The following is a 22,451-nucleotide window of genomic DNA, read 5'->3' on the forward strand; positions in this document are numbered from 1 at the left end:
TCATTTCATTGATATCTGCTGATGAGCACCTGCACTCTTAGTTGGGGCTTTGATAGAAATCACAATAGATGTATGATACTTTGATGTCTTTAAGACATTGTCTAAAACTTATTAGAATCACTTCCTTAGATTTGGCCACAGCATTATCAGACAGACATCAACAATTTTGGATTTTCCCAAATTCTGCATTATTGTAAATTCAAATGTTATTAAAAAATGTCACTAAAGAAGGTTTACAGGAAATACTGTCATTTCTGTCAGAACAAGCTGGAGGGTGTGATTATAACAATGACTGGGTTGATTGACATTTTGAGAAAAGCCAGTTGAATCTAACGAACTGAAGGCAGGAATGAAGTCTTTATTGTCCACATCAACATGAATGTTCACCCACTATATTGATTTTATCTACAGACCACTGAGCACTAAATCAGATAAAGAGTCAGAGATTTTGGTTAGAAACTCTGATTAATGGGAAGGTGAACGATAAACGACAACAAATACAAGTGGGGTTTTGTGTTTTCCAGTTTGGGTGTTGTCGACAAAGAGTAATAAAATAAATAAATACAACATAATAATAATGTAGTTTATTTTAATCGTATAATTATTTAGTTTCTGTCCCTCTTTCTTCCTTTAGCTAATGCTGTTAACCTTGCTGTGTTTTGCTTTTAAAAAAAAGTACAGAAGCCACTTAAATATTAAACCATTAATAATACTTCTGAATATGCAGCATTAACACTGCAAGCTGTTTGAACGTTTCCTCTGCTGTGATGACGTCGCTGTTGTTTTTATTTTGAAAGGGACGGGTTTTGTGAGTTCCGCTCCCAGTCAGCAGGGGGCGCTAAATGTCTGATGTTTGCCAAACGCCCTTAAAGATTTTAGAAGAAGAATCACTCGTGTTCCGTTTCCAGGACGATTCGGTTCGCGGCTGAAAGGCGCCAAATCCAAACCACCGAGGGAGTACAGCTAAAGGAGTCCCGGTGGTACCGTTCACGGTACCCGGTGTTCTCCGGTGTCGGATCCGTCCACCATGGAGGAAATGTTCAGCAAAGTGCTCCAGGTTCATGTGAGGTGCCGGGACTGCGAGGACAGGTAGGACCGCGGCTCCGGGCGGGCAGGTGGTTCCGGAGATGTCCGGTGGGCTGCAGCAGTTGGCCGTGTTAGCTTTTAGCTCATGTCGCGAGAAGACATCCACACGACACGCGACATGAAGACGAGCTGCTCGGCTGTCAGGGAGCTGATCACTGGTTGTTATCGATCACTGATTGTTATCGATCAGGTCACTGGTTGTTATCGATCAGGTCACTGGTTGTTATCGATCAGGTCACTGGTTGTTATCGATCACTGATTGTTATCGATCACTGGTTGTTATCGATCAGGTCACTGGTTGTTATCGATCACTGATTGTTATCGATCACTGGTTGTTATCGATCACTGATTGTTATCGATCAGGTCACTGGTTGTTATCGATCACTGGTTGTTATCGATCAGGTCACTGGTTGTTATCGATCACTGGTTGTTATCGATCACTGATTGTTATCGATCACTGGTTGTTATCGATCACTGATTGTTATCGGTCACTGATTGTTATCGATCACTAATTGTTATCGATCACGGATTGTTATCGGTCACTCGTTGTTATCGGTCACTGGTTGTTATCGGTCACTGATTGTTATCGATCACTGGTTGTTATCGATCACTGGTTGTTATCGATCAGGTCACTGGTTGTTATCGATCACTGATTGTTATCGATCACTGGTTGTTATCGATCACTGATTGTTATCGATCAGGTCACTGGTTGTTATCGATCAGGTCACTGGTTGTTATCGATCACTGGTTGTTATCGATCACTGATTGTTATCGATCACTGATTGTTATCGATCACGGATTATTATCGGTCACTCGTTGTTATCGGTCACTGGTTGTTATCGATCACTGATTGTTATCGGTCACTGATTGTTATCGATCACTGGTTGTTATCGATCACTGGTTGTTATCGATCACTGGTTGTTATCGATCTCTGGTTGTTATCGATCACTGGTTGTTATCGGTCACTGATTGTTATCATCACTGATTGTTATCGGTCACTGATTGTTATCATCACTGATTGTTATCGGTCACTGCTGCCCAGGTCGTTGTCCTTCTCTCCCAGAAGCAGAGGTTAGAAGACTGCCTGCAGAAAGTCCGTCCACATGTAAACAACACGGAAGACATCGTGACTTTGATGCTGCACACTGGTTGAACACTGTTGGTGTGGACATGTGAAGATGAACCGTGTGTGCTTGTGTTTGAAGTGAAATCCTGGTTTCATGGTTTTATTTTGCAGGAAAGCAAATGTCCGTGTCACCATCACGCTTCAGTTCACAACGAGTCCAGTACACAAAAGGGTGAGTCGTTTTCAGTGCTCCCTCTGGATCCTCTGACCTTTAACCTCTTGGTCAATACCTGTTTTTAAACAGTCTTTTTCTCAGGTGACTGAGCGTGGTTTTGTTTTTCTTTATTATCAGGATCTTCTATTAAGACTCACAGATGATGTAGATCCATATTTCCTCTTCAGCCTGTCCATATCGGAGGAAGACTTCCAGAGGTTGGTTTTGGTGATGCGTTACAGCGCTGAGTGTTTGATGAGGTGTGTGATCAAGTCTCTGTGGTTTGTCGGCAGTTTAAAAGTCCAGCAGGGGCTGCTCATCGACTTCACATCGTTTCCTCAGAAGTTCATCGACCTGCTGAACATGTGCTATTCTGAGCAAGAGTCCGACAGTCCCAGGTACCACCCTATGACATCACACCGCTCCCCATGACATCACACCGCTCCCCATGACATCACACCGCTCCCCGCTGATCCATACTGTGTCAGTCCGCATCATACATGAAGTTACACGTACAGTTCTGTGTAAACATTTCAGGTGTTTGTGAAAGTGGAGGCGTTTCATAAATACTTGACATAAATAATGCCACAGATTGTTTTGTTTTTTATTAACCAAAACTTCATAGAAAGTGCTTCAAAGAGGAAAAGCTTCAATCCCATCAGGCTTTATCTTCTGCCTCCTCTTGTAGTGGCAGACTGACTCTGATGCAAACAAACCCACCTCTGTCAAAGACATGTGTTCACAAGGTTCATGGTAGATTTATTGGTCATTACGATCAATATTATTTTAATACACATACAGTGGAACGAGATCACGTTTCTCAGGACCAGGGTGAAAACATCGTTATCTAAAACTTCCTGTTGCCGTTGTTCTGCCCCTCAGGTCCTGTGTTTCTGTTTGTGGGAGAGTTTCCTGGCCTGTTGGTTTTGCTTCTCTCCTGTGATGGTGGAAGATGTCGGACCTGTTATGGATGAGCCTTTAGGATATGTTGCTGTTCATTAGCACCTGTCTGGTGTCGAGGGTTTAACTTGCCCTGGACAATGTGCCTACAAGTTTTTATCAGGCATGTGTTCTTTTAAGGCCAATTCATGGCTTGATGAATTTTCGGGCCCCGCCCCTCGTTTAGGAGCGGGGCGGGGCTTAAAAAAAAAACAACATTTTAAAATAAGGAAATGGGACACCGCTTGTTGCGTTAACAGTAGCTGCAAGTTTCAAGGAATTTGATTGTTAGAAATGGAAATATACAGTATGATGATCAACTAGCGTCTCTGAGAGAATCAGCCGTTAATGCTCACAAAGTGAGAGACTTCATTCAAACTGTTTGCACCAGAAATAACTTTATCATCCTACAGCTGCACTTTCAGAGTACAAAAATATTCTTGGAAAACATCTATTTGTTTTGTGTATCGACTATTTTTCATGTTGTGTTGCTTCAGTTTGTTAACAATTCCTCCACCAGTGTGTTTGGGGTCTGCAGCTGGAAGCAGTCCTGTTGGAGGACTCGGTTTCTGAGCAGCAGGTTCACCTGCTCCTCTTAACTTTTGCATGTTGTTCAGTAAACAAAGGAGCTGTTGTTCCTGCTGTCAGAAGGTCAGCGTCATGTTTTCTACTGCTAATGTAGAACTGTCTGCATACAAATATTACACTTACATTTCACAATGTCCAAAAAGGAATGTCTACAGATTAAAAATTATATTTCCCACTGACACAGAAATACAGGACGTATTTTACTTATGTAAAATAAGATATGAAACATCTGAAGTGCATAAAATCTTTGCACAGTACTGTGTTGTGACATTTAAATATTGCAAGTAATGAGATCAGCTGATCTGGAGACAGCTCTTGTGATTGGTTGCATATTGGGGTGTGTGTGTGTGGAGGGGGGAGCGGACACACAACTTTCCTGTTTTGGGTTTTATCATCTATTTGATCAAATATTGGAGACTAAGTTCATTCTAACATCCGGTAGTGAATCATCACCACACTACATCATGCTTTTTCTTCTCTTCCACAGGTTTCTGCTGCACCTGTCGTGTCAGTCTGCAGCGCTCGAAGGCCCCGCCAGCTTCAGCGTTGTGGAGACGAACGCATTCAAGCACCTGAACCACTTGTGTTTACGGCTCACTCAGGGCTCGGACAAGGAGGTCAAAGACTATCTGGCAGTGTGTCTGTCCTCTCTGAAGGTCGGCTCGCTCAGCAGCGTCACACTATCTACCACCTGTCCAACAGAGCTTTGAAATTAACATTCAACTAAAAGTTCTCTTACAAAAGAACCATGTTATCTGCTGTGTGTTGAATAATCCAAACATCTCCGAGCTTTTACTTTGTTGAACTGTTTGACTCCTCACATGCGTACAGCTGCAACAGTGGTTTAGTTCTCCAGTGTTTTATCTGATGAGAGTAATGGTGTCAGTGGAAGTCACTGTGTTTTCTACATCCCTTCACAGATCCTGTCTGTTTGTCCTGTTGTGTCCCTGAAGACGTGTCGTGTCACTGTTTCAGGCGGAGAAGCAGGCCCTTGACGTGAAGCTGAAGAAGACCGAGGAGGATCTGTCCAGGCAGCTGAGCTACGCTCAACAGGTGAGCTTCGTCTACACAGTCTGTGTTTCGAGTCCTGTTTTATTCTCACAGGTGCGACGACCAGAACCTTCATTCAGTCCAATCATGTCGTCCCACCACGTGTCACAGATGGTGCTCTTTGGGTCATGAACTTCAGAGCCAACCAGAGGCAGATACACGGGTGGTTAGAACAACAACAGTGGGCGGAGTCTGTCACCACTGTATCCCTTAATATAATTGGCTGCCATCTTGGACAGCCAAGGTAGAGCAGCACCAGTTAGACGAACCACAGATGACATCCTTCCTTCAGTACACCAACAGATACTCACTGTGTAGTACAGGAGTTTAGACACAGTAGTGTTGTTTCAAATCACACTGCTGTTCTGCACTGACAGGAAATGACCTCATCAAGTGAACACATCACCCTCCAAGATATCTGCAGCTTTAATTATTTTACCCAGAAATCAGCGTGTTTTTGTGTCCTCTTTTTAACACTCATTAAACACCGATTCTTCTGTCCAGCAGCAGCAGTGGAAAAGAAACACGTTGTGTTCAGGAAACGCTGCAACTTCCTCACGCCTTATTTTGAAATTCCTTTACATCTGTGGCCCCGCCCCCTTCCTCTACAGAGGCAACCGTTTAGGGTGGAAAGTGTCCAGAGTTTCACACTTCTGTTTTGGAGCGTTCTGAGTGCTTCATCCTGGTACTTGTAGTGTTCTGATGTTTCTGTGTTGACAGTGAGAACACACTGATGAGTGTCAGTACACAAGTACAACATCTGGAACACCTTGATCCAGCTTCATGTTGTTTATTTGGCTCGAATGTGTTAAGATAAATATAAATCTATGCAGTCAGGTCCATTCAATTTATATTACAAAGCACACAGAAGGTGTTTCGGGGTGGTTTTCACACACAACTGTGGTTTGTCCAAATTATTTCCTTTAACTCTCAACCTTACGAGGCCTCTGATTGGCTCTGATATTCTGACCTCAACGAGCTCAGTCATTCCTAAACCGAACCAGTGATGTGTTCGAGGGCACGCTGTTCTTCAACAGATTCATGGAAACAGACTCAATGCGAAGCTGAGACTTTTATTTTCCATCCATTGGTTGATTTCAGATTTATTCTAAACATGTGCAGTGAAATGTATTCTGCATCTCTTTAAGATGTCACAACCAAAATAAGTTAAACATTTTCGAGAAGATTAAAACACACACTGATGTATTGTACAGTGAAGCTTGTGTACTACATCCAATCACTTAGCAGAAAGGTGCTGACAGAGTTGTTTAAGCAGATCATCACCTAAAACAAATCATTACAGAACAGAGACGATGATGGTGACATGTTTTAGGTTTGTGCCACACATACTGATATAAACCTGTCTAATGTGTGTTTTTGTATTATAGACTCTGTCTGAGAAGACTAAAGAGTTGGACAAGCTGCGTTCAGAGTGGACCAATCAGAGCAGCTCTCTGTCCAGCCGCCATTCTCAGGAGCTCCAGTTAGAGAGAGAGAAGGCTGTCGAGGTCAGACTCATCATTTCTATTGTCATTATTAATTTGAACTATGTAGAAAATTAAAGTGGTGTAACAGCTGATGTAAAACACATGAGCACATGAATGTCTCACCAGACGTGCTCTCATGCTGACAGCTGCCGGCAGTGTTGACATTTTTAAACGGAAATGGAAAACCTCCTTCTTCAGGCTTCATTTTATTTAAAATGGTTTAAAGACATATTTTCATTTTTAGTAAATTTCCTTTTAAAATGTATTTTCCTTTTCTTTCTTTCTTTCTTTCTTTCTTTCTTTCTTTCTTTCTTTCTTTCTTTCTTTCTTTCTTTCTTTCTTTCTTTCTTTCTTTTTTTTCTTTCTTTCTTTCTTTCTTCTATAAACACTTTCATAGCTTCCATTGTCCTTCGTTACTTTTGCATAGTTTTATTGCTCTTATCTATCTGATCATTTATCTTAGCTCCTATTGAGCTCTAACTTGATTGTGTTATTTACTTTTCACATTTACAGCTTTTATCTTTTTAAGGCATTTCATTGTCCTCATTTTTATTGTTTTTTTTGTTTCTAGTTCTTATTTCGCTCTATTTCACTATTGCTATTTTATTCAAAATTGTCTTTTAAATTATCTTTCATTGTTCTTAGATTTATTTTATTTTATTGTTCTGCAACTGTGTATCTCATTATTGGCCTGTCAATCATCTGTCAAGCACTTTGAACTGCACCCAAAATGTTCCAAAAGTGCTACATGAATAAAGTCTGATTGATTGACACCAAAAATTATGTAAACTGAAATACACAGATTCATCTGACAGTAATCGGCTTAATCAGCAATTAATTAGTCAGCTCGTTTGGATGGAAATGAACCCATGGTCAGATATAAACGTAGATTTAAAGTGCAGCAAACGGCAGGACATTTCTCCACTGACTGGTATCATCCACGCTGAGGATGCTGACTGTCATCCATAATAAAGGAAACATGAAATAATAGAATAACAGAATCTCACTCATGAAAGGTGTGCTCACTTTTGCAGTGCAGTTGTACTTTAGAGTTTTATTTTCAGTGTAGAGCATTTAACAGTCCCCGGGAGGGTCCCTGAATGATGCTGTTGTTTTTCATGACATCATGTCTCCCTTAGAAAATGTAAGTGGGCAGTAAATGTGTCTGTAATATTGGCCAGTGGAGCTGAACTGACTACAGTTTGTTCTGTTATCACAACTCTAAAGACGACTTTGAACTAATTCTTTATGATTCATGACTAACTTTAGTGATTCAGTGGGGAAGCGGTTATTAGTTTGGAACATTAGTGGTCGATAACAAAACGGTGGGTGATTGATTGGAACGTGTCTGTGATGTCCTTCAGGTCCAGAGCAGGTTCCAGCAGCAGAGCGAGCAGCTCCGTCAGGAGCTGGAGAAGACTCACCAGAAGGGCAGCCAGCAGCTGCACGGCCGACTGACGGAGCTGGAGGCCTCCTGCAGGGAGCTGACGGAGAAGAAGTACAAGAACGAGGCGGCCAACCGAGACCTGAAGATCAAGCTCGTGGGTGCAGAGGAGGTCTGTGAAGAACGACAAATCACTTTCTACTTCATATTCTTACACTTTTTGTTTCTTGGTGGCAGCGGGTACAAATTATGAACTCGAGGCTGACAGACAGAATCATCCCATTTTATGTTGATGCTGAATATTTGTTAGCAAACAGTTGCTAATGAACCCAGTTAACAGTTAAGGAGCCCCATTGACTTACAGCTGCTTCCTGGTGAAGAGAACATGAATACTGAATGTCTTTTCAGCTCATAAAGGAAAATATTCGTCTCTTTAGCTGCTAAATCCTCCACTAGTCTGGAGTCTTCTGTCTGTGGTGCTGATCCAGTAGATTTACATGAGGTTAACAGCTTTTCACAGCCGCCTGCTGCTCCACTACGACACGATGGAAGAAAACAGCTGAGTAGGTGACGAGTCAGCTAATGCTCCTCTACTGATCCATTCATGTGTTCACTTTATTTGATGCGCTGTTATTAGAAATGACAGTTTACTATAAAACCTTTAAAATGGTGGCACTGAATGTCAGTTCCCACACACATTTAAACCACCAGAGCAGAGAGTCTGCTGCATCGGGCACGGCCTGGTAAACTGGAACTTCTTCACATATGTTGTAACTTTTATCTGGTGGGTGGAAATGTTTGTCTCAAATTCAGACAAAATGAAACCAAAGGAGAAAAACACTTGTGGAGTTTAATGCAAAAACATCTTTACTGCATATGAAAAGAGAGTGTTCGGTGTGTGTGTGTGTGTGTGTGTGTGTGTGTGTGTGTGTGTGTGTGTGTGTGTGTGTGTGTGTGTGTGTGTGTGTGTGTGTGTGTGTGTGTGTGTGTGTGTGTGTGTGTGTGTGTGTGTGTGTGTGTGTGTGTGTGTGTGCAGGAGTGCCAGCGTCTGAAGCAGCAGGTCCTGTCTCTGAGGCGAGAGAACAGCTCTCTGGACACGGAGGTGCATGAGAAGGAGCGCTCCCTGAGCCAGCTGCAGATGAGAGTCGCTGTTCTGGAGCAGGAAGTCAAAGATAAAGATCAGCTGATGCGTCGTACGAAAGAGGTGTTGGAGGCTACTCAGCAGCAGAAGGTACGAGCTGCCTTTTACATTATTTAATCACCTGGAGCAGATCCTGATCTCATAATCGACACAATATGACATCCATCTTTGGAAAGGATGGTTTTTGTTTTGAGATGGAACCTGTCGAATACCATCAGGTGTTTGCTTTTGTCTGTTCTTCAATTCTGTTTTCACCGTTCTGCTTTTTTCCCCAGGAATCAGTGGAAGAAAATGCAGAAAGCAAAGAAGTTCAGGTTAAGAAACTTGAAGCAACGGTGAAATCCCTGTCTGAGGAGCTGATAAAGGTTTGTAGAGCTGAAGGCAGCTCGCCCATCGACTGCACTGCATCACCAGCTCAGTAGGTGTATTGACTGAGGCCGATGCAGAAGTGTCTTAAGCTGCAATACCATCGAGTGCCACTAGAGGTCGAGTCCGAAAAGCCTGAGTTGTTGTGTTTCATAACTTTCACAAACCAACAGGTGACGTCACTGCTGGTTGGTGCTTATACACATAACTAAAACTAATGTAGTCTAATACAACAGCCCCATAATAGATGGTATCTTCATATCGCAGTTCCACTATATGTGAAGAACTCTATGATCATTTTGGAGGCTGTGGTACTATTCAACTGTTAACCTGCACCTTGTATTTGAATGTTGTCCACTTTCTTACCCTCTTCTTTATTTAGGCTAACGGCATCATCAAGAAGCTGCAGGGGGAGGTTCGAGGCCTCGTTGGAAAAATAAAGGTCAAAAACACAGTGACTGTGTCACAGGAGAAGATTCTCCAAGACACATCAGAAAAACTTCAGAGTGTTGAGAAGGACCTTGAGAGCACTCAGCAGCAGCTCGGTACCAAGGAGGAGCAGGTAGGTCTGCAGGTGGTTGTAACATGGGGAAACAGTTTACAGAGAAGACGTTATACTTCTTATACAGTCATGAATGAATTTGTTGCAACCTTTAACAAAGATGAAGTTCTCCAAGAAAAGAACACCAGACCCGCTGTGAAACATGGAAGAGGTTCGCTTCTGTTTTAGGGCGACTTTACTTGAATCTGTGCAGCTCAATGAAACCTGAAGACTATGAAGGAACTCTGCAGCCAAATTTAAAATATCCTGTTGAATTGAAAATTTAAAAGAAAGTCAGATGACTCCCAGAGGGAGAAATGAGTTGACGTGTTTTGGTTTCGTGATGGCGCCTCCTCTCTGCTTTAATTCAAATGACTGCTGTCCAAAGATGGAGAGTTTCCATACAGCCAATCAAAAAGCCGTCACTGATTCCAACGAGACGTTTATCACAATCAAGTTTATTTTCTTCTCATCATCCTTTCCAACAGGAACACAAGGTATTTCTGTTCCACCCACACTTGGTGATCGTTGTATTTTTCTCTTGTGCATTCATTAGCTTTCTGTCTTATTTGTGGAAGTAACGCACCACAACACCAGGACGAGGTGATTGTGTGTGAAAGCTTCTGTGGCTGTGAATCAGATTCTGGTTGTGACATCGTGTGCTGCAGGTCAGCTTGTTTAATGAGCCACCAAACACGTTGACGGGAAGCTGCGCTGCTCGTGTCCGTTGGATACAGAGATCAGGAGGATAAATAATGCAAACGAATGATTTGACGTGTGTTAAAGTTGACGCCGGTATTCTTTCATCTTCCAGGTTTGCAGACTGAAGGAGCAGCTGGAGGCGACGGTGCAGAAGCTCAACGAGAGCAGAGAGGTGTTGAAAACAAACGAGAATGGTGAGCAAGCTGCTCTTCATCATTTCATACAAACTGCCTGCATTTTTATTCTGATCACAATCTGTTTAAATAGAAGAGCTTTGAGTGAGATGAACAGGGTTAGGGTTCAAAGATGGCAGCGCCCACTTCCTGCAACAGTTTGACTTCCTGTGTGAACAGTGGGAGAACGTGGTGACGTGCCATCTGTCCCTTCATGGAAGGACAAGGCGGTTTCTAGAGAGCTGGACCACGGACAGACGTGTTCCCGTCAGTGAGCTGCAGGTTGGACACTGCTCTCATCTTGTATCGTGTCTTTCTTTGACTGCAGTTATAAACTGGCTCAACAAGCAGCTGAATGAGAAGCAGCTGAACAGAAAGGTCCAGACTCCTGAATCTGCGGAGAATCCTTCAGTTTTACCATCGACGACAGGACTGAGGGTAGGAGAGACCCGCTCACCGCCGTTCCCTGCTCCGTGTCCTTGACCTGTTCACAACTTCATTTTACACGTCTGCGTGTTTCAGGCCCAGTTTTATCCTCAGACCAGCAGACCGGCTGATGTCAATCCAGCTGGCCAGCGAGCAGGGCAGCCCGCCAGCAGACACATGTGAGTTTACAGTGGACTCGGACACTCTTCACACCGCTTCACTTTCTGCACCGGACAGTTCAGGCTGCTGACCGGAGAGTCAGGACTCCATGATCCACCGTGTCTGGGAAATCTCCTTCAGTCAGGGCTTTGTTGAAGCTCCTTTGTGCAGCAGCTTCAGCCTCTCAGTTCCTAAGAGTGATGAAACTCTAAGAAAAGACTTAGAGTTGTGACGTTTTCTAAAATTTCTCCTTAAAGTTCAGAGTAGATCTTTGTAAAGATAAAAGACATTTTAACCCTTAAGAGAGCTCCTAAAGTGAAAAACTCAGGAGCAACAAGAAGGAGTTTTAAGAGGATGAAGAGTTTCTTAAAAAGTGGAGAAAATTGTGGAAGTACTGCGAGGTCAGAGAAATATTCTTCAACTGCTGATGGCACATTGATCAAATATTCCAGATTCTTTGTGCAGGATGACGTTTGTGGAGGATCTCATCAGAGACGCTCACTTCTACTCAACACAAGAACACAGACATGAAGGTGATGGAAGATGTTTGATAACTGGAGTCTGTTTGACCTTCATCAGCAGTGATCAAACAAACACAAACACTTTCACAGCCTCTATCGACACAATTCATTTCATTTCCTCTAGATGTCACTTTCCATTCTGTCCCTTTATCACCAAGAGGGCATTAATATTTGGATCAACCAATCACATCTTTTAAAAGGACGTGTCATCGAGCAACGAGGTCGACCTCACTTCCTCATTGAGATCAGGGTTTCTGTTGTTTCCTTGGTCAGTTTCTCTGAGAAGTTTCCTAAAACGAGACTCCTTGATAACAGTTTGAGGGTAAGTCAGGAGCTCTCAGAGGATTCTGAGAATGTTTGTGAATACGAGTCTGATTCAGAGGACCAGCTGATGGCCCGGTGATTCCCTCAGTGTCCCGTTCAGTCCCAGACTGGTGGACCTTTGCTGCATGTCATTTCCCACATTTCCAATCTACAGTATATCTACTCTGAGCAAAAGCAAGATGTCAAAAAATACTTTTAAAAAAGAAATGGTTTTACAGCCTTGTCTGATGTAGGCCACAATTACATGTGCTGTTTTTTGTCCTGACATGCAGTTGTATTTGTGGGATGTGGTAAACACACACAGGTGTGGTGTGGTGTGGTGTGGTGTGGTGTGGTGTGGTGTGGTGTGGTGTGGTGTGGTGTGTGTGTGTGTGTGTGTGTGTGTGTGTGTGTGTGTGTGTGTGTGTGTGTGTGTGTGTGTGTGTGTGTGTGTGTGTGTGTGTGTGTGTGTGTGTGTGTGTGTGTGTGTGTGTGTGTGTGTAAACCACACATTATAGGGGTTATTAAATCAAACGAGATGCATCTGACAGCAGACCGTCAGATTTGTCACCACATTTCTAAAAAGAACATGTTTACATGCTTTTAGTCTTTTAGTGAAGTCTGAGGAGTGAAATGTTAATGACCTCAATTTAAAGTGAAATCCATAATACGGTAAAGAGCAACAAGTGAAGGAGTCTGAAGACTAAATCCAAACCGTCCTATCTGTTCTCAGCATATAGCGATGTGCAGAACAGTCAACATGATCTTCTCTCTGTGAGAGTTTGGTTGAGCTTTCAAACTCTCTTGTGAAGCCAGAGGGGTGAAACGTGCGTGTTCGATTTCTTCATGCTGGTGTGTTTTCTCCTCGTCCTCAGCGGAGACTCTGCAGGTCTGGATTCAAAGTACTTTGAGAGGAGAGATGATAGCATCCCCATCTACGGGCTGCCGTCCAGTCTGCTTCACCGAGGTAAGACAGCTGTGTGTTCTGCATCAACAGGAACTACTGGCTTGAATTTCACTGATGAAATGTGACGTCTCACAGCGTTACTGCTGCGAGGCTTCTGACCGTAATGATTCTGGAGCAGCCGAGTACATAAAGAGGATTCAAAAGCTGTTTCCATGCAGAGTGTGTGCTGCTCAAAGACCTCAGACAGGATCGAAGAGCAGAGTGTCTGGATGAAAGGAGACATTACTATATACTGAAAAATAAGGCAGCCAAATGGTTCCGATGCAGAAGTACCTTAAGCTGCAATACCAGCGAGTGCCACTAGAGGTCGGCTCCAAAAAGCCTCCGGCTCCATAGACTCCCATTCAACTTCTCTCATCAAATCCAAAGTGAATAAAATGTGTCCATCAGTTATCTCGGTGTTGTTAGCTAAAGTCACTCCTTCTTCTTAGTTTTCTGGAGGTCCATCTGAAAATAATCCCTCATTCATTAGAAAAGAAGATTCAAGAAGACCTGGTTTTGGGGGCGTGTCTGTTTGATTGACAGGCCTGTGGTGCAGTCAGGTTACAGCTATCGGTGGGCGGGACGTAGTATCGTCAGGTTTCCAATCAGATCGGTCAGATCCACCTCTGGCTCCTCCCCCAGCTCGTCCAAATATGGTCACTTCCTGCTCCAAACCACTCCGAACTAACAAGATGGTGACGGACAGAATCTGAACTGGAGGATTCAGATGGCTTTATATGGTCAGACTGAGGCCTTCAGTCCAAACAGTCTCTCATTTCAACTTTTATTTGTAAGGTTCAGACACGTCCACAAAGCTTTCACAATTTGCTGTGGAGCTCGTCCTCTTACCAGAAAAGCTTTAAACAAATGTCAATCAGATATTGAGCATCATGATGATGTCCAGGCAGCACATCCAGTGACATGAGTGTCTCGCTGATTTAATCTTCATATTGAGATAAACTGAAGTATTTTTGATCGATATCTAATGAATGGTGACATTACGGTTGCCATGACGACAAGGGGTTGGCTGAGTCACTTTAAGGAAGGCCATTCAAATGATCACTTTAACCCAAACTACAGTTTCTGTGCCTGAACGTCACCACGAGCGCCAAGATAGGCTACACCGCTAAGGGTAACCACGGACCCGTCGGCTCGTCCGGGTCGGAGGACATGTGGTTTTGATTGACACGTTGGATGAGAGCGAGTTTCAGGGTAAAAGCAGTTTCAATACATTTTCTTTCATGTCCGTGTCTTCCAGAGCTCCCTCAGCGTTCAAAGACTCCCGTAGCTTCCGCTTACTTCTCTGCATGACAGATGAGCTGCTGCAGCGTGGTTTTCTTCCTCACCTCACCGCCTGCATCATCCTCAGCTCATCAGTCTCTGTACACAACTGTCTCTGATGGGTGGGAACTCATTTGTTTGCCTTTAATGTGCAGTTCAAGCACATCTGTGATTGGTGGAGTCCACTGATCATGGAGAAGACATTATGTTTGTACATTGTTTTGAACCCTTAAGTGTGTATATTGTGTGTCATGCTGTATTTTACTTAAACTTTAATAAACAACTTTTTTTTATTGTTTTTGGGGTTCACAGTAATTTCAGGCTTTTTACTTCTTTTTTTTACTTTGGGGCTTGTGGGTCAAAGTCAGTAGTTATTTCAAGATTTGTTTTCATTTATATAATGTGATCACTTGAAAGAAGCTTTTTTAGATGTAGTGGTTCATTGATTGATTCCTCTCCATTTGAAAAGTCTGTAATTACATCCGTGCTACATTTCAGACTGCATCCAATATGATGCTTTGTGAATATTCAGGAAGCCGTATCAGGTTCCTGCACATGGAAGCTCAAATAAAGGAAAAGATCAACACTTTGCCAGTTTATTTTAGGGTTTTATATTGTGCAGACATCAGAATCTCTTGCATGACTAAGTTTTGTGAACAGTTACAATCGAGGCTCCACCACTTGGCATCGTGGAGAGATCTCAGGCCTGGTGGGGTCTTGGTAAGGGGAGGAGTAAAGGAGCAGGCCAGGGACAAATGGGGTGGAGAGCTGGGTCAGTATTGGGCAAGCCCAGGCACATAGGGACCGGTGGGAGGCCGTCAGTGGTGGGCGGTCCTCCGGGGGCAGCTTTGGAAGGCCTGTCGTCACACACAGGCTCCTGCTGACCAGGGCTGAGGGCCTCCGTGTTCTGTTGAGGACACACAGTCAGATGAAGAGTATTCCTGCATAATTCATCTGCAGATGTCCAGACTTTAGGTCAACATGAAGTAGAAATATCAACTTCCTGAAAAAAGTTAAACTGATAATTCGCTGTTTGAGCTCAGCAAAAGAGCGGAGCTGCCGTGTTGGATGAACGGAGACTCACCGCCGGGGGGGCAAATTCACACTCGAGGGACATGACTCCATGTTTATCGGTGTAAGACGAGTGGCAGAAAGAATGACGCTTTGGAGAGAGAAGAGGGACACAATGAGAGCGAGGACGACCACATTATTCAACATGAAACTCTCCTCCTGGATCTCTGACTCTCAGATGTGAGGTGTTGAGCAAGAGCTCCACCTCAGCTGTGTTTCTGTCCTCTGGTCTCTGTGTCTCACTGTGGGCGGCGCTCCACCTCAGCTGTGTTTCTGTCCTCTGGTCTCTGTGTCTCACTGTGGGCGGAGCTCCACCTCAGCTGTGTTTCTGTCCTCTGGTCTCTGTGTGTCTCACTGGGCGGCGCTCCACCTCAGCTGTGTTTCTGTCCTCTGGTCTCTGTGTCTCACTGTGGGCGGAGCTCCACCTCAGCTGTGTTTCTGTCCTCTGGTCTCTGTGTCTCACTGTGGGCGGAGCTCCACCTCAGCTGTGTTTCTGTCCTCTGGTCTCTGTGTCTCACTGTGGGCGGAGCTCCACCTCAGCTGTGTTTCTGTCCTCTGGTCTCTGTGTGTCTCACTGTGGGCGGCGCTCCACCTCAGCTGTGTTTCTGTCCTCTGGTCTCTGTGTCTCACTGTGGGCGGAGCTCCACCTCAGCTGTGTTTCTGTCCTCTGGTCTCTGTCTCACTGTGGGCGGAGCTCCACCTCAGCTGTGTTTCTGTCCTCTGGTCTCTGTGTGTCTCACTGTGGGCGGAGCTCCACCTCTGCTGCACTGATGCAGTGCGGAGTAGACAGGTGGAGGGAGCGACCTGTTATTTTATAGTGTCGTTCTCTCAGACAGGTTAAAAAATAAATAGATTAAAAAAAATGCTGAACTGGATCACCAAATACACCTGGGCAGCACGCCGAAGTAAAGCTATGTGCAGGAAACACTGCGTATTGTTTGAAGCTTCCTCGATCAGTCAGCCCTGGTCCAGAGGACAGATCCGTGCGTCAGACAGAGCAGGGAATAAAAACACTGAATAATGACACATTCACCCTACAAGCTTATTGTTTTTGTGCACAGGTCGATCGGTCGCTGCAGGCTTGGAGCTCACGTCTCCTCGTGTCTGTTTAATGTTTCATGTGAAACTCTTTCATTTGACTTTATAAGCTGTTTGAAATGCTGTGCACATCTGTCTGAAGAAGGTGTGTGTTGCTCAGTACTCACAGCTCTGTCAGGGCACAGAGGTGTACACGCCGAAGGCATGATTCTGGATCCCATCGGGCAATGAGTCTCCACGAGGACGAACTCGGTGTAGTAGCTGGTCCCCGCCATCATCAGGTACTGGGAGGAGAGCAAGGTCAAAGAGGACGGGGTGGAAATGTGCTGCTGCATACCATTTGAAATGAATTCCCATCAGTATATTCTTTGTACCCCAGATTTAATCCGTCCCACTTCCTGCAGGACGTAGTAACGCTCGTTGTCCTTCTGGTTGAACTGCTGCACAGCTTGATGAATAGACTTCAGTCCTTCAGGGCTGTTGAGTGGGATGAACGAGGAACAGTCAGGGCAAACCCTCACCATCTGCTCGTTTGTCATTTCTACACACACACACGCACACACACACACACACACAGACACACGCACACACACGCACACACACACACACACACACACAGACACACACACAGACACACACACAGACACACACACGCACACACACACACAGACACACACACACACAGACAGGTTTTGCAGGTGAAATAACCTGATTTACGTGAGCTGTTAAATGTGTGAATTCCTGCCATATTAATGCATATTCCTTGTTCAGCTGATCTACACGAGTTTCACGTCATGATTTGTTTGTGCGTTTATGTTGAGGTTTGTTCTTTCAGTATTGTACTCTGTTACAACAGTGATTAAATATTCTGAAGTTACATCTTTTTAAGAGCTTGTAAGGCCAGTTCAGTCTGTAAAGTCTGGAGGCTTCATAACGTTCACAAACCAACGATGACATCACTGCTGGTTTTAACCCAAACTACGAACTTTTCCTGACACTAAAGCAACAGTTTTCACGCAGGTGAGGCAGAACATGACACCGGCAGGGAATCTTTGGTGTGATACCTGGTTGGTTTGTCATTGGCTGCTCACAGCTACCAAGGAATTTAAAACATGCAGGTAGCTTCATTTACCAAATGTAATATCTTATCTAACTGAAATTCACCTTACAGTACTACTGTATGTACCAGAACTGTTTACCGGAGCTGAACACTGGGTGTAAAAGGACGCCCAGGATGAACAGGGTTAGAGAGAGAGAGAGAGAGAGAGAGAGAGAGAGAGGCCCACCTTTTCGCACGTCACACTCATATTTGGTGACTTTGGCGTCGCCAGCTTTTACAGTCATCATCAGAGTGCAGTTGGCCAACACAGCCTGCAGAGACAGAGATTACATGTCACTGGATCCCTCACATCATCATTACGGAGCCTTTAAAAGCACCATGTGACGTGTTACAGCAGTACGCCCTCTTTCAGGCGGTGTAGGATTGCTAAAGAGGAGCTGGAATCGTTTAGCATTTACCTGGTCGGTCTGGCTTCGGGTTTCACAGTCCTCAAAGTGTTTTGGGTCCAAAACGCTGCACTTTGTCTCCAGAAGGTCCAGCTGCAAGTCAACGTTACAGCCATCATCCACCTGGACACAAAAGACAGGAAGAGTGGGAATCCCAATCACGAGGTCTGAAGTCTGAGACCGGCTGTTGCTCAACAGAGACAGACTCAAACTGTACACTTACACAAGACTCAAGAGTTCGCTGTCACACGTAAAGTAAATAAGTTGCACCGTGCCATGAAATGCTGACTAGACACTCCTTCTGCTCTCCTGCAGAGTTCCCTGGAAATATGATGTGCACAGAGTCCGTACGTGGAAAAAAGAACAGGTCAAAATGTTGAGTAACATTTCACTCGTGTCTTTATGGTGATTTTTAGCTTTAAGATGAGTTTAAGAGAGAAAGATAAAGGCAAGATGAAAAGGAAGGAAGGAAATAAGGAGTGGCAGTAATTTTAAGGTAATAAAAAAATTATAAAAAACTTTGATTGCTATTTAACAGTAATTGTGTCACTGATCTGAAACAAACTGCTGTAAACCAGAGAGAGCGACTAAATGTACTCAAGTACATTAAAGAAAATGTTTCATCTGTGCTGTAGTGAAAGAAAATCTATAAAGAATCTCAAAATGGAAATAATAAAAGTTCTAAGTCCGAAGGGAACAGGGCTGTGAAGCCACCACAGCCAGTCTGACTAATCCATTACATATTTAGCGTCACCTAAATACTAATACACACATATACTATGTAAAAAGACATTGAGTGAGTGAACTATTATTGACAAAGACGTCCTGGTATTTTTCCACTATTATCTGTCTTCAGATCGTCAGAGATGACAGTGTGTGTGTGTGTGTGTGTGTGTGTGTGTGTGTGTGTGTGTGTGTGTGTGTGTGTGTGTGTGTGTGTGTGTGTGTGTGTGTGTGTGTGTGTGTGTGTGTGTGTGTGTGTGTGTTCAGAGGAAATCTAACCGATCGTTGTTTTTCCAATCCAGCTGCACATGACGGTTTATACTGATCATATCCATATCTGTCATTGATAAGTCATCCTGGCTGTGGTGGCGAGGCCAACAACTCTGTTAACTAAAACAGCTGTCAGGTGAAGCAGACGCAGTGACTTCATGCTGAGAGGAGAAAGACTGCTGCACTGTGATGTCTCTCTATATAAATGATATCTTGTGCGTACGAATTCATGATTTATTTTTTGTCCGCACATCTCTCACCTGTTCCACTGTTCTTCCCCGGGTTTCGCCGAGTCGGAACTTGTAGCCGTGCTTGTGGTTCTCGTTGATGTGATGCACCGCCACACGGGCCGCCGCAGCGCCGTCAGTGTCGCTGCATGTTACCGGCTCCAAGGCCGGAGCAGCACCGCCGAGCAGCACCGCAGAGGCGAGCAGCACCAGGACGGGGAACATCGTCACGGGGCGGAGAAGGACTGAGCGGACCGCCGCAGCCCGGCGGACTTATATAGACACGGACCGGCGGCCGGAGGGGGAGGGGGCACGGTGACAGGACAAACGGGAACTTTAACCAGAGCTGTTTATTTAGAAATATCTGCTGACACAGTTTCATCATAGTTTTTACCACCAACGTTTTTTTTGGCCCGATAAACACATTTCTACTGAAGCAAATCTAATCAGAGGAACTTTAGTTGCATTTGAACTTAATATTTCATGTTGAACAAACCTGATGTAAAGAGCTCCGTTAAAATGAATGAGAATCACTTTTTTTACATGATGTGACAGGATTGAAAAATATTTTGGGAAACACTTTGCTGAACTTTTTTTCAGTTCAACTCAATTGTATTGATAAAGACCCAAATTACATTAGATTAACAGAAGTCATCTCAGGGAACTTTACTCAGCAAGTTCAACAATTACCACTTCCTTTTTATAATTTTTTTTATTCTGCCTTTTATACCTAATTTGTATCAAAACAGAAATACATTAACTGAGGTCTTATAATATCTAAAATGTGATTTACAAAAAAGAAAAAAGGTAGTAATGAGCAGGAGAAGCAGTCACACTGTTCCCTCACTATTCCCTGACCTCAGACTACAGCTGTTGGATGACCTGGAGGGAACGCTGCAGCACACAAAATTCCACTTTATAGTTTAAAATGTTCGGTGGGCAGAACATCATTTGTACACATGTTTAGTCTTGTTAAATACATGCCAGACTGAATTTAAACTGTATATGAAAGAAAGAAAGTTTGGTGTATTTGCCTGTAAAACCAAGACTATATCAAGTTGGCGGCTGGTCCCTGTATGAAATGATAGAGGGCTTTTAATTTGAGATAAGGGCTTTTAATTTGAACCAAATACAAGAAGTCCCGACATATGGCTGACCAATGGTGTAACTGTATCGTTTAGTCAGTCTGTAACAGACACTCACATGGCCATACCTGTAAATGTCTGTCTGTCACAGACCTCCAGCCTGAAGCAGGAAAACAGGAAAGATTCTTTATTATTATCTCAGCCGCTTTGGAAAATTATTTCAGTAAAAAAACAGCTACAATTAAATTTAAGATCAGCTCTGAAACCATGAAGACTTCAGGCTCATGTCTGACGTCAACAAGTCACATCAGGTCAACTATGACAGAATCGATCCACATGTTCTGTTGACAAGCTGAAATAAAAGCTGGAAACTAATTTCAACAGAGATCAGCAGCAATCAGACTTTGTCCACACACAGAGGACACTGAACCTCAAACTGTTCAAGGTTTCACCAGAAGAGTGAAAGATAAATAGAGTCGTGACTCTGTTATAGGAGGATATGTGAATCAGGCTGACACATTTAATCATTAACAAGAAGTGATAGATCAAATTTAGACTTGTTGGCGACAGGTTGATCAGAAGAATGACAAAAACTCTTTAATCATCTTTAAGTATCACCCTTGTGAAGATCAGCCCATTTCTAACCTTTAAGGTGTGGAGAGATAGGAGTGCCAGAATAAATAATCAATCAGTAAAAGAAGAAGGAAATGAATGTGGAAATATAAGGGGAATAAATAAATATAAAAATGTCGACATATTAAAGTTGAAAAGAGTATCGCCTTTTGCTTTTCACGTATTGTCTTTCTTTTTCCATATTGCTTTTGCTTTTCTAGTATTGTCTTTGCTTTTCCCGTATTGACTTTGCTCTTCTGGTATTGTCTTTGCTTTTCACGTATTGTCTTTGCTTTTTCCATGTTGCTTTTGCTTTTCTAGTATTGTCTTTGCTTTTTCCGTATTGACTTTGCTTTTCCTGTATTATCTTTGCTTTTCTAGTATTGTCTTTGCTTTTCCCATATTGTCTTTGCTTTTCCCGTATTGTCCTTGCTTTTCCAGTATTGACTTTGCTTTTCCCGTATTGTCTTTGCGTTTGCCATATTGCTTTTTCTTTTTCCATATTGCTTTTTCTTTTCCCGTATTGTCTTTGCTTTTTCCGTATTGTCCTTGCTTTTCCCATATTGTCTTTGCTTTTCCCGTATTGTCCTTGCTTTTCCAGTATTGACTTTGCTTTTCCCGTATTGTCTTTGCGTTTGCCATATTGCTTTTTCTTTTTCCATATTGCTTTTTCTTTTCCCGTATTGTCTTTGCTTTTTCCGTATTGTCCTTGCTTTTCCAGTATTGACTTTGCTTTTCTAGTATTGTCTTTGCTTTTCTAGTATAGTCTTTGCTTTTCTAGTATAGTCTTTGCTTTTCCCATATATTGCTTTTCTAGTATTGTCTTTGCTTTCCCATATATTGCTTTTCTAGTATTGACTTTGCTTTTCTAGTATTGTCTTTGCTTTTCCCGTATTGTCTTTGCTTTTCCCATATTGCTTTTGCTTTTCTAGTATTGACTTTGCGTTTCTAATATTGTCTTTGCTTTTCCCATATTGTCCTTGCTTTTCCTGCATTGTCTTTGCTTTTCCCATATTGTCCTTGCTTTTCCCTAATTTTTTTTCTTTTACTTGAAGGCTTGGAGGCATCTGTAACAGACTGCCATGCGGGAAGATTAGGTTTGAATCCAGGAGGTGACAATGCTTTTGTTGCGTTGTTTTTTGTGTCCTAACTCCACCATGCTTTTTTCCCCCCTAATCCCAACCATGTGTTTTCGATAAGTTTAATTTTCCTGTAAATCACATGCCTCTATGAAGGCTGTAGGTTTAATTTCCGTCCACTATACAGGAAAATGTGTAACTGTCACGCCGAGACGGGCTGAAGCGTGTCTACTTCACGTTGTGCTGTAGTGGACCGGCGTGTCTATTTCACGTTTTGCTGTGATACCGGGTTGCATATCCTGTTCGAGTGAGGCTGCCTCTCAGTGTGAGGTTTTTCCTGATGATGTCTGAACACACAAACATCCTCTTTATAAAGTGAGTTCAACTGATGGCGATTTATATAAATGAGTAAAGATGAGACAGTGAAGCTCCTTCGATCTGCTAAAATCATCTCTTTTTCTGCT

At 43.3% G+C, this 22,451-nt stretch overlaps 2 protein-coding genes across 2 annotated transcripts; one reads left to right on the forward strand and one right to left on the reverse strand.

Annotated features, from left to right (window-relative positions):
* Nucleotides 1-989: 989 nt before the first annotated feature.
* On the forward strand, nt 990-14,669 carry sass6 (SAS-6 centriolar assembly protein). Its single transcript, XM_069718465.1, has 16 exons — nt 990-1,089; nt 2,324-2,384; nt 2,505-2,584; nt 2,660-2,764; nt 4,381-4,549; nt 4,869-4,946; nt 6,332-6,451; nt 7,795-7,986; nt 8,851-9,045; nt 9,231-9,320; nt 9,704-9,883; nt 10,677-10,758; nt 11,066-11,175; nt 11,260-11,342; nt 13,022-13,113; nt 14,354-14,669. Exons 1-16 carry the CDS (start codon nt 1,028-1,030, stop codon nt 14,404-14,406), a joined length of 1,752 nt encoding a protein of 583 aa, XP_069574566.1. The 5' UTR covers nt 990-1,027; the 3' UTR covers nt 14,407-14,669.
* A 289-nt stretch (nt 14,670-14,958) lies between these two features.
* Nucleotides 14,959-19,470, reverse strand: ahsg1 (alpha-2-HS-glycoprotein 1). The gene is made up of 7 exons (XM_069718466.1): nt 19,245-19,470; nt 18,004-18,114; nt 17,772-17,856; nt 16,860-17,026; nt 16,653-16,769; nt 15,461-15,538; nt 14,959-15,283 (listed from the first exon to the last, which is right to left on the reverse strand). Exons 1-7 carry the CDS (start codon nt 19,434-19,436, stop codon nt 15,077-15,079), a joined length of 957 nt encoding a protein of 318 aa, XP_069574567.1. The 5' UTR covers nt 19,437-19,470; the 3' UTR covers nt 14,959-15,076.
* Between the last annotated feature and the right edge of the window lie 2,981 nt (nt 19,471-22,451).

Source organism: Brachyistius frenatus, unplaced genomic scaffold (assembly GCF_029030835.1).
Source record: "Brachyistius frenatus isolate BFR_SWC_R1_liver_20210118 unplaced genomic scaffold, ASM2903083v1 Contig_192, whole genome shotgun sequence".
Lineage (NCBI taxonomy): Eukaryota > Metazoa > Chordata > Actinopteri > Embiotocidae > Brachyistius > Brachyistius frenatus.